The sequence below is a fragment of the Zerene cesonia genome, unplaced genomic scaffold (genome assembly GCF_012273895.1).
Source record: "Zerene cesonia ecotype Mississippi unplaced genomic scaffold, Zerene_cesonia_1.1 Zces_u010, whole genome shotgun sequence".
Lineage (NCBI taxonomy): Eukaryota > Metazoa > Arthropoda > Insecta > Lepidoptera > Pieridae > Zerene > Zerene cesonia.
In genome coordinates this window covers 63,708-76,316 of record NW_024045140.1, presented here as the reverse complement: position 1 = coordinate 76,316, position 12,609 = coordinate 63,708, and the positions used below count along the sequence as shown (strand labels likewise).

General features: G+C 36.4%; 1 protein-coding gene across 1 annotated transcript in view; it reads left to right on the top strand.

The window, feature by feature from the left end:
* Nucleotides 1–12,609, top strand: part of LOC119839210 (zinc finger protein 845-like) — a 92,331-nt gene that overhangs the window by 77,186 nt on the left and 2,536 nt on the right. The window contains exons 6-16 of the mRNA XM_038365429.1: nt 853–932; nt 1,678–1,762; nt 2,527–2,645; nt 3,219–3,395; nt 3,654–3,742; nt 4,610–4,732; nt 5,843–5,950; nt 7,932–8,037; nt 9,337–9,446; nt 10,347–10,455; nt 11,450–11,548. Of these exons, the coding sequence (XP_038221357.1) occupies nt 853–932; nt 1,678–1,762; nt 2,527–2,645; nt 3,219–3,395; nt 3,654–3,742; nt 4,610–4,732; nt 5,843–5,950; nt 7,932–8,037; nt 9,337–9,446; nt 10,347–10,455; nt 11,450–11,548 (1,205 nt within the window). The remainder of the gene's footprint in view (nt 1–852; nt 933–1,677; nt 1,763–2,526; nt 2,646–3,218; nt 3,396–3,653; nt 3,743–4,609; nt 4,733–5,842; nt 5,951–7,931; nt 8,038–9,336; nt 9,447–10,346; nt 10,456–11,449; nt 11,549–12,609) is intronic.

Sequence of the window (12,609 nt, the reverse complement as noted above, 5' to 3'; positions counted from 1 at the left end):
ACTCATGGAGCGCTCGAGCGAAGGCGGAGCCGCCGAGTCGCGACGGCCCGCACCCTCTCTGGTCGCCTCCGCCAGCCGTTCGCGTAGCTCGGGCTGCGGTGGTTGTGACGGAGGTGGCGTTGCATGAGGTACGACGACAGCGGTCGGCTCGTAGGGGGCTTGCGGCAACGCACGCTGCTGTTCCTCAAGCGTTGTCAACCTATCTAATATCTGTTGCATTTGTTGGGTTAATAAATTGCCAGGTGGGGTATGTCCCCTGAACGAATTACTCGCTTGCGAATCATGACGTCGGCCACGACGTTGGACACGGCGACTTGTGTGAGATTCAGATCCCTTTGCGCGAGAATCGTGCCGGTAGTGGCGCGATTTGCGACTTCTAGAACGGCTTCTACTTTTACGATTACTGTTATGCATATTCGCCGCTTTACGTGAGATATGTAGACAAGATGATTCACTCTCGGGATAATAAGTAAATTGGAATGAACTCACCGTGAATTACCGATATACAATCGCACTTAATCTTGTTCACTTACGTACCCAGCATAACGATGCAAACCGCTTGCTATAAAACCTACGTAACTATTTATATCTACCCACAAAAAGTCTCAAATTAAATTGCTAAACTGCCTGCCGATTTTGTAATGGTCAGAGCGGATCTAGACACGTGTGGTCTATCCCAATTCTGATTTTAGGAAAACCAGAAGTGGAAATAAACAAAAAAACTCACAAAAATACACCTAGCTTATTTACTTATTATTACAAAAAGGAAATCAAACTAAACTAAAACTCTAATGAAATTTCTAATATCTTAACAATCACAATTATAATTAAAGTACACGCGAAATTCACAAGAAAGACAGGTTGACTATATCAACGAGCAGAAGTTCCTCTTGCCAAGTGGCTTCAACGCGAAGTGTGTCCAGACTGAGCTCGCAAGCGCTTATATTGAAAATAGACTCCTCCCACTCGACTCCCCGCTACTGCCACAAGAAACGTCTCTCTTCTCCTAACAGTATATTATTGGGAAAAACTAGCCTATATCTTGAGTTGGACGAAATTACACATAAAATGCCGAATTTCATCGAAATCGGTTGAGTTGGTGAAGAGTTCATTGGGAACATACATTATGACGCTGGATTTTTATATATATTTAGATTTAGTTATCCCAAGGGAGCATTTAATCGGCATAAAAAGTCAGCTCATTCCCTGTCTGTATCCCAAATTTGACTAGCGGTCCGCCCCGGCTTCGCCCGTGGTACATATATAGCTTTCCTCAATAAATGGGCTATCTAACACTGAAAGAATTTTTCAAATCGGACCAGTAGTTCCTGAGATTAGTGCGTTCATACAAACAAACTCTTCAGCTTTATAACATTAGTATAGTTTGTAACGACTACCCGGGCGGAGCCGGGACGGGCAGCTAGTCCTACTTCCTACTATCCTACTAATATTATAAATGCGAAAGTTTGTAAGGCTGTGTGTGTGTTTGTTGCTCTTTCACGCAAAAACTACTGAACCGATTGAAACGAAATTTGGTACGTAGACATCTGGACAAGTGGAATAACACATAGGCAACTTTTTATCCCGATATTCCTACGGGATACGGACTTACGCGGGTGAAACCGCGGGGCGCAGCTAGTATATATATATATTTTTTTTTTATTTTTTTTATTCCAGGATAAGAAAAATATCAGACATAAAGATACATCAGAATTGAATAATAAAGATATTATTGAAGACAACAAGAATTCACTGAATTTGGGTGAGTTTTTATTTTATCACTAGACGCTTGTCCCGGCTCCGCCCGGATATAGAGATTCCTGTTTTAACCCAAGGGAGCATTTAATCGGTATAAAAGTCAGTATCAAAGTATCACCCAAGTCGACTCAGTCAAGGAATCAGACAAGGAATCAGTCCAGTAGTTTCAGCACGATTAACGGACAAACTTCCAAACAAACAAGCGTTCACATTTATAATACTAGCTGTGACCCGCGGTTGAAACCGCGTAAGTCCGTATCCCGTAGGAATATCGGGATAAAAAGTTGCCTATGTGTTATTTCAGTTGTCCAGCTGTCTACGAAGCAAAATAGTATTATTATTCACCAATAGATGTCAGGGAAAAAAAACACGAATAAAACACGAACAAGACATTTTCTAAAAAAGATTCCTAGCTAGATCGATTTATCACCCCCGAAACCCCCTATATACTAAATTTCATGAAAATCGTTGGAGCCGATTCCGAGATTCCAAATATATATATATATATACAAGAATTGCTCGTTTAAAGGTATAAGATAAGATTAGTGTGGTGAGTTTTTCAAATACCCAAAAAAAAAAAATACCTCTTTCTTTTTTAGATGTCGGTTGAAAAAGGATTTTTTGTGTTTGTTTCATTAGAGCTGTTAACTGGGTGAAACAATGATTCCATCTCAATTTGATATTAACAATTTTTTCAATGTATTTTATTAAAATAAATACTACAAACACATCTAATGTTATACTAATGCAAATTGTTATTAATTTCAGACATGGAATCTTTACAGCTAGACAGACACAAAAAGATAAACAAATCTTTCTTAAAAGAAAGGAAGATGGCCAGACTGAGACGGATCAATGAGAGAAGTAGGAGAAAGAGTGAGATAGAGGTATAGGTTTTTTTTTTGCAAAAAGAAGGGATGATTCAAGTTTTATTTTGAACTAGCTTTTCGCCCGCGGCTTCGTTCCATCTTCATACCGAATTTTATCAAAATCGGTTCAATGGTTTACGCGTGAAGACGTAACAGACAGACAGAGTTACTTTCGCATTTATAATATTAGTAGGTATATTATAATGCCGTAGTACATATACAATTTGAAGATTTAGTTTTTGATTAAAAATAGTCATGTTGGTTTTTTTTTTTTTTTATCTACACTAATATTACAAGGAGTAAGAATTTGTATTTTTGTTTGTTTGTTTGTTATGGATAAATTCAAAAACTACTGGACCAATTTTCAAAATACTATCACCATTAGAAAGCTGCAACTTCACCGAGTGATATAGGCTAATATACATACCACGGGCAAAGCCGAGGCGAACAGATTGTTTTAAATAAATACTAATAATATCATAATAATATACTTTTTAACAACTTATAAATCATTACAATGCAAAAAAAAGCAAAAAAATTAAAAAAAAATCAAAAAAAAAAAATACCTAAAAACAGTCACGCTCTCCCCAGGGACAAACGAAACGAATCCACACAATACAGCTGACATACGATCAGGTGATGGCCGAGAGGTCGGCACTGGCGGCGAGCCACAGCTTCCTCAGCTCCACATACAAGTGCGACACCTGTCTGCTCACATTCACGAAGGAGACCGCGTACGTCGCGCACATGAGAACGCGCCACGATTCCGTGAGTATAGATAGATAGATAGACGGATGAAATTGAAATACATAGTAAGTAGTAATAGGCACTTTAGTGAGTAACAATTGAGTTAATGTTGAAATGAGAAAAATATGTAACTAAGAAAAAAAAGTAAAAAAAAAATATTCATAGAGAATATTTGTAACTGAAATATAAAAAAATATAAATTAATAGAGAAAAATATGTAACTGTGAAAAAAAAGTAAAAAAAAAAAATATGTATATATAGAAAGATAATTACTTACAGACTATCGGAAACTACACGTGCCCCGTCTGTAAAACAGTGCTGCCATCTATTGAAAGGTTCGGCTCGCATTACAAAAGGCATATGAGAAGGTATATTATTTATATTAAAACTAGCTGAGAAATAGAAAAAAATTGATCACGAGGCGGGACTTTTTTCGAATTTTTGCGGTATTTTTTTCCGTTCTTTCAAAATTTATCATTTATAAAGCATTTCACTGATATAAAACAAAAAATTAAATTTAAAACTAGCTGAGCCGGTCGGACTTCAAAATCGATAAGTCGGGTTTCGAGACCGGGCGAGCGTGCAGGAAATAAATTGATTTCATTGAAATCAACATCTTTCAAAATTTCTCATTTATAGAGCATTTCAATGCTATATAACAAAAAAATTAAATTTAACAAAGGCCGCGTTCCATCGATACAATATTGTAATCATTGAAATAATGTTTCGTATTGGTTGTGATGGTTCTTAATCATCTCAATAGATGGCGTGGGGTGCTCCTTAGGCACATGGAACCGAAACAGTAGAAGAAATTCGATTACTGTGGCGGGATCACGGGTGGCCGAGAGGCTAGGCGTTGCTACGGTTAGGCAAGATACGCAGGTTCGAATCCTGCCTCGTGATCGAATTTTTTCTATTCTTTCAAAATTTCTCATAAATTGATTTTTCAATTTATCTGCACATGTGGATAACATCACCACTGCTTAAAACGGTGAAGGAAAACATCGTGAGAAAACCGGCTTGTCAAAGAAACGAAAGTTCGACGACATGTGACATCTGCTAACCCGCAGTTGGCCAGCGTGGTGGATTATGGCCTGAACCCTCACAGGAGGCCTGTGTCCCAGCAGTGGGAACATATATGGGCTGATGATGATGATATATTATTACTTATTATATATAATAAATATATATTATTTCTATTATGTTACTACTTAATTTATAATTAATTATTTCAGATACGAATGCACAGTGTGTAAGAGGCGTTCATTCGACGCCAAAACATTGCAAAGACACTTTGAGACTTCGCATAGTGGCGAGGCTAAAACTTATTCGTGTGACGTTTGCGGCCATGTGTCTAGGTGAGTTTGTGAGTGAGTTAGTTATTGGTGAGTGTGTGAGTGAGTTGGTTTTTTTCTACGTCACAGTCGGCAATGGAGCTGGTGTGTCGCCTGATGGTAAGCGCTACCACCGACCGTGGACATTTGAAGATGTAAGGTCCATTGCAGACCTTACGCCTCTAGAAATAGATTGCCGACTTGAAATTGGGAAGGGATTAAGAAAGGATTGGCGAGAGGAATATAGGAACGGACTGGGAAGGGGAAGGAAAAGGATATGGGCCTCCGGCTCCCCCACTCACCGAACGAAACACAGCAGAATGCTATTTCACGCCGGTCGTCTGTGGGGGTGTGGTACTTCCCCGGTGCGAGCTGGCCCAATCCGTGCCGAAGCGTGCTCGACTATCACAAACTAGTTAGTAATTTGAATGTATAATTGGTGTGTTTGTGAGTGATAAGAGCGGTTGTGTGGCTGAGTTAGTGATTTGAGGAGTAATGTATGAGACATTTAATATAGTGTGTGAGTGTGTAAGTGATGTTATCGGTAAATAATGCGTTAGGTGAAATTTTCACAGGAACATAATTAGTGAGTGAGTTAGTTAGTATTTTAAAGTAGTGTAAAGGCGAAATATTCATTTGAATATAGTTAATATAATGGTTCCCTCGACGTTGATTATTTTAATTATTAATCACAAGCGGATAAAAAGCTCCCTTGGGATAAAACTAGAATCTTCACAGCCGGAACGAGCGTCTATGAAGCGTAAAACAATGAATGACTTAATGAATGAATGATTTCATGAATGAATGATAATTATATAATATACTAGCTGCACGCCCCGGTTCCGCCCGGGTTGTCATTTATCGTAATTGAAATAATATAAACTATCCCATCTCACAAGTTGGATCGAACTGCACATGGTGTGCGAATTTTATTATAATCGGTTAAGTGGTTTAGGAGTCCATTGAGGACAAACATTGTGACGCGAGATTTATATATATTAAGATGTTTTTATAAATTGAAATGAGATGACATGTAATGTACATAAATAAATTGATAGATAATAATTAATGTTATTGCTAAATACCGTTTTAATTATATAAATATGAATAAATAAATAAATAAACCAATTCCAGCACAGCGGATCAGCACAGGTACCACAGGGACACGCACAAGCGGCGCGTGCAGTGCCGCGACTGCGAGAAGACATTCACTCACAGGTCGGGGCTCTTGAACCATAGAATGTGAGTGAGTTACCGCCATTTTGTGATAATATTATCTTTATAATATATTAGCTGTCCGCTCCGGCTTCGCCCGTGGTACATATAAAGCATAATATCTCCCTCAATATTTTTATTGTAGGGCATCTAAAACTGAAGAATTCAAAACAGACCAGTAGTTCCTGAGATTAGCATGTTCAAACAAACAAACGAACAAACTCTTCAGCTTTAAAATATATAGCTGTCCAGTTGAATATCTGAATTATTGCGATTAGAGTTATATATTTGAGTTTAAATAATATCAAACGAACTAACTAACCCTACAGCTGTATAGGTATACTGGTTTGGATATTTCAATAAAGATATGTTACGGAACCCTATTTTTTTCCAAAATAAAATATAGTCTATGTTACTCGTGGATAATGTAGCTTTCGAATGGTGAAAGAATTTTTAAAATCGGTACAGTAATTTTTGAGCCTATTTATTACAACCAAACAAACAAAGTTTTCCTCTTTATAATATTAGTGTAGATAATGTTGCCTTTGCTTAAGTCTCGATTCTTTGTAATAATATTACTTTGCTTAAGTCTCGATTCTTTCTGATGATATTACCTTGCTTAAGTCTCGATTCTTTGTAATAATATTACTTTGCTTAAGTCTCGATTCTTTGTGATCATATTACCTTGCTTAAGTCTCGATTCTTTGTGATAATATTACTTTGCGTAAGTCTCGATTCTTTGTGATAATATTACTTTGCTTAAGTGTCGATTCTTTCTGATGATATTACCTTGCTTAAGTCTCGATTCTTTGTGATAATATTACTTTGCTTAAGTCTCGATTCTTTGTAACAATATTACTTTGCTTAAGTCTCGATTCTTTGTGATGATATTACCTTGCTTAAGTCTCATATTGTGATTTTGTTTTGAAAAATACAGCATTAATGAATGAATGAATAAATAAAATAAATTGTGAGTGGGTTACCATTACCATTTTTTGATAATGTTGCCTTGCTTAAGTCTCGATTTGTAATTTTCTGGACAAAGGACTTCCCGTGTCACAATTTTTATAGTAGTTACCAAACTCCTCCGTAACGGCTGGACTGATTCTTATGAAATTTTTTGTGCATATCGGGTACGTCTGAGAATCGACCAACATCATACTCCTGAATGATAAGAGTAAGGCAGAACAGCGTTAGTTAAATAAATAAAATTAATGCGAGTGGGTTACGCTGTTAAGGTTTGCTTCAGGGTTTGGTTCTTAGCTTTAAAACGCATATGATATTTGATATTTTTCATAAAATGATTCGATAATGTGTAATTTGAAAAATTTAATTCAATATTTGTTGTATATATAACTAGCTTTCGGCCGCGGCTTCGCAGGCATTTAATTCGCAGTAGTTAAATAGTTATTACGCATATAAAGCTTCCTCTTGAATCACTCTACCTATTAAAAACAACCGTCAAAATCCGTTGTGTAGTTTAGATAATTTACACCACTTATAACTCACGAATGGATGAACGGATTTTGAAACACAGTTCCCAACTAGTTTGGTAGTCAGTGGGTTATATAAGAAATGTACTTGATTTTAGACAATAATTGTAAAAAGTCTATGTTTTTATTTATTTATATATGTATTTATTTATTTTCATGAAGTCTCATTTGATGAATGTGTCTTTGATTAGGATAATAGGTGAAAGTACGAAAATTTAAAATATGTTCTACCCGTCTAGGCACGAGCGATTAGCACTATATTAATATATTAACTAGCTGTTGCCCGCAGCTTCGCCCGCGTTGACAAAAAAATTTCGTGGTAATTTCATCCCCCTTTTTATCCCGTTGGGGGTAGAATTTATCAAAATCCTATCTCAGCGGAGGCCTACGTCATAACATCTATCTCCATGCCAAATTTCAGCCCGATCCATCCAGCGGTTTGGGCTGTGCGTTGATAGATCGAATTCATTTATCATTATTATTATTATATAATTAAATCCTTTTTTATCCCTCAGATCGGTTCACGAGTCGAAAAATGAGTTCCCCTGTCAGTTTTGTAAGAAAATATTCCGTTGGAAGGCGAGTCTCAAGCGACATCTGGAGAAGCACGCCACTACCAATGTGAGTAGACATACTTAGTGAATCGATGAATGAATGAACGAATGAATGAACGAATGAATAAACGAATGAATGAACAAATGAATGTTTACGTTTAAATGTGAGTGTGAATTGGGGAAGCGTGCTGCTGTTAATGTGATTAGAACTACTTATTGGATACTTATTCAATCGATGAATGAATGAAGGAATGAATGAATGAACGAATGTATGCGTTTTAGTGTACAAGATGGAAAGTGAATAGAATTGGATTAGATTTACTTATAAAAAAGGTTTCGAAGATTGTTAAAGTCAGTCAAACGAAATGCTTCCTCATAATTTAATATATTACTAGCTGTTCGCCCCGGCTCTGCCCGTGGTAGATATACGGCCTGTGTCATTCAGGGAGGTCCAATGGTGAAAGTATTTTTGACATCGCTCCAGCAGTTTTTGCATGAAAACGTTAAAAACATACAAAAATACTAAAGTTTCGTCTTTCTAATATATATAGATGCTATCTCTTCATAATATCAAGCAAATCTATCACTATATACTATAAAATACAGGAAAAGTCGCTTTTCGCGCCGGTATGTATGTATGCTTAGATCTTTAAAACTACACAACGGGTTTCGATGGGGTTTTGTTTTAATAGATAGAGTTATTAAAGAGGAAGGTTTATATGTATAATATCGTCTATTAAACTACTCCCAAATTAATGCGTGCGAAGCCGCGGGCAAAAGCTAGGCAAAATAAAAATACATAAGTAAACCGTAGCAACGCCTAGCCTCTCGGCCACCCGTGATCCCGCCACGGTAATCGAATCTCTTCTACTCTTTCGGTTTTACGGACTATGGGGATAAAAGACGCGGGTTTCGAATCCCGCCTCGTGATCAAATTTTTTTCTATTCCTACAAAATTTCTCATTTATAAAGCATTTCAATGCTATAAAACTAAAAAAAATGGTTGCCTGTAAAGTCGGTTTTACGGGCGAAGATTTTACGTGACAACGTCTTTTTCTCGGTAGAATATTTATTGATATGAATATTATTAAATTGCACAATAGGAACAAGGAATTGAATGAAAATAAGAATTGCACAAATTTTAACTGTAGAAAATATATTTTGTTTACTAAAAAGACAGAGACAGAGACATAAGCATGCGCCGATTCAATGCGCCTAATTCTCTAGTGCTGCGCGCGCGGCGGACCGATCATAGTTCGGTGACTCATCGTAACGTTACCTTTTTCATGAGTGACTCCGAGCCGCAACCTAATTTAAGACGTTGTCACGTCAAAATAAAATTACATAAGTAATCAATAACTTCCAGCAAAACCCCGAAGCGTTTTGTTCACCGTGCGGCGTCGGGTTTGCGTCGGTCGCGTCACTGCAGCGCCACCTGAAGAATAGCTTGAAGCACGTCACGCCGGAGCAGTTTAAGTGAGTTTGAAGCGTGTCATGTCATGTCATGTCATGTCGTGGTGTGTTATCTAGTTAGTGTCATGTCATGACATGGTGTGTTATCTAGTTATTGTCGTGTCATGTCATGTCAGGATGTGTCTTGTCAAATGGGGTCTTGTCAAGTCGTGTCAAATAACATATTTTCCTTAATTTATACTTCAAAAATACTTATCTTTTTACTTTTTTTGTAGAAATAATGTGAAAGATTATATATATATATATATATATATATATATATATATTTATTGTGATTCACAGGTTATAAGGTTACATTATATTACATTATGAAGTTCTAGTGTGATCTACCATGTGGCGTACAATTGTAAATTTTTTTTGATTTCTTTGTGTGTGAAACGAAGATCGCGCGTCACCAACAGATATTTGTTATCTGTGGTTGTAAAACGTATAGCTCGCGCTTTACTTTTTCCCCCCTTTAAATATGGTTGTCGATTGTTAAACATTGTACGATGTGAATTAATATGTAACTGTGTTTTAATTCTCCGCCCAACATTATGTTATTGTTTAATGTAAATATAAATACATGTTTAATGTCAAAATTGAGAAAAAAACCGGCTAAATCAAAAATATTGGTTAAATTTAAAATTTGAGCAAAAAAAAAACAGGTATAAATGATTCAAAAAATAAAAAAAAAGGTGTGTGTGCGATTCACGCACGATAGAAGTGAAACTTCAGTAAATCTACAAAAGAACGAGATGAATATATATAAAATATAAAATAGTATGTATGTATATTTCTGTCTCATTCTTTCCCGGCTTCATTTATACATTTGTGTATTTGTGTCCCTTGCCTGTCGTTTTTCCGTTGCATCAGGTTTGAAATCACAACGATTCTAAAGAAGTTTCACTTCAAAAATTCCAGATTCATCTGCGACCACTGCAAGCGCCGCTTCGCCGACAAGACGAAGCTGCGCGTGCACATCGAGGACAAGCATTTGCACGTCACGTACCAGTGCTATATATGTAACAAGGTGAGATTCTCGCTGTTTGGTAGCTCGGAGATCGAGTGACGGGTGTGTTATGTGCGATTCGTAAAATGGTTTTGTTGAAAATTTTTTTTTTTTTTACTAGCTGCGCCCCGCGGTTTCACCCGCGTAAGTCCGTATCCCGTAGGAATATCGGGATAAAAAGTTGCCTATATGTTATTCCAGTTGTCCAGCTGTCTACGTAGCAAATTTCATTGCAATCGGTTCAAGAGCTTTTGTCTGAAAGATCAACAAACACACACACACACACACATCCTTACAAACTTTCACATTTATAATATTAGTAGGATTTCATATTTACTTTCATACATACATTTATAAATTTTGAAAATTTACAATTTATAACAATTACAATTTAGTTTATATAATCAGTTTGTCTTACATATATTTAGTTTATATAATCAGTTTGTCTTACATATATTTAGTTTATATAATCAGTTTGTCTTACATATATTTTTAAAGTGCAAATGATAAGATTTTATTGGAATTGGGAGCTGAAAATTAATACCATATGTATATATCTCGTAAGATGAGATTTTTTGTGTTTAGTAGCTCGAAGATTGATTGAAAGCGCGTGTTCGAAAATCGTTTTGTTAATACGAAAATGGTGAGATTCTTTTGGAATTTGTAGCTATAACATGAGTTATCTCGTGCTCAGACGTATTTGTACGTTTATATTTATATATCTATACTAATATTATAAATCTGAAGAGTTTGTTTGTTTGTTTCAACGCACTAATCTCAGGAACTACTGGTCCGATTTGCTGTTATGGCTATGATTTGAAAATTTTTTTCAATATTTTTAACATATTTACTGAGGAAGGCTTTAGGCTATATATATATATGTATCACGGACGAAGCCGCGGGGCGGACCGCTAGTCGTATAATAAACAAAATTTTAAACGATTATCAATAAATTTATCTATTCAATCGTAAATAACGAATAAAAATCCAGATTTAAATCCGAATCGTTTTCCAGCCGTCGAAAAACAGCACCTGCCTGGAGCAGCACATCCGCAACGTGCACAGGGGCAGACCTAACAACAAAATGTGCCATCACTGCGGGAAGGGGTTCCCTGTGAGTTAACATCCTGTGAATGAACGAATGAATGAATGAATGAATGAACGAATGAATTAATGAACGAATGAATGAATGAACGAACGAATGAATGAATGAATGAATGAACGAATGAATTAATGAATGAACGAATGCATTAATGAATGAACGAATGAATAAAAGAATGAATTAATGAATGAACGAATGAATTAATCAATGAACGAAAGAATTAACGAATGAACGGATGAATTAATGAATGAACGAATGAATTAATGAATGTATGAATGAATAACGCTTTATTGTAAACACCAAAAGGAAATATTACAAAGTACAGACTAAAAATACAAGTTGCACAATAGGCGACCTTATGGCTACAGAGCCATCTCTTCCAGGTAACCATCCTACTAATATTATAAATACGAAAGTTTTGTGTGGATGGATGGATGTATGTGTATGTGTGTATTTGTTTATTACACATTCACGCAAGATAGTACTGAACCGAATGTAATGAAGTTGTATAGTATAGATAGACAGCTGGACAACTGGAATAACATATAGGCAACTTTTTATCCCGATACTCCTACGGGATTCGGACTTACGCGGGTGAAACCGCGGGGGGCAGCTAGTCTATTACTATATTGTAAGTAAGAAAATATATATTAATAGTTATGGTATACTAGACCCTCGTCCCGGCTCCGCCCGGATACCAAGTTTCCCAATTTATCCCAAGGGAGCATTTAATCGGGATAAAAAGTATCCTATCACCCAAGTCAGCTCATAAGAAGCTGAAGTTGGACGAAATTGCACATAAAATACCGAATTTCATCAAAATCCGTTCAGCAGTTTCGCGTTTCAGCGCGATTGACGGACATACATCCAAACCTAGCGCTGAGCGGCAGGCCTAATTAAGGCATATATATATATTTTAAGAAGTGACCTTTATTGTTATATTTACCTTCGTGTTTGTGTCATAATAGACATATTTTCTTTCTTTCTTTCAAACGAACAAACTTTCACAGCGTCATGATGTATGTTTCCAATGAACTCTTCACCAGCTCAACCGATTTTGATGAAATTCGGCA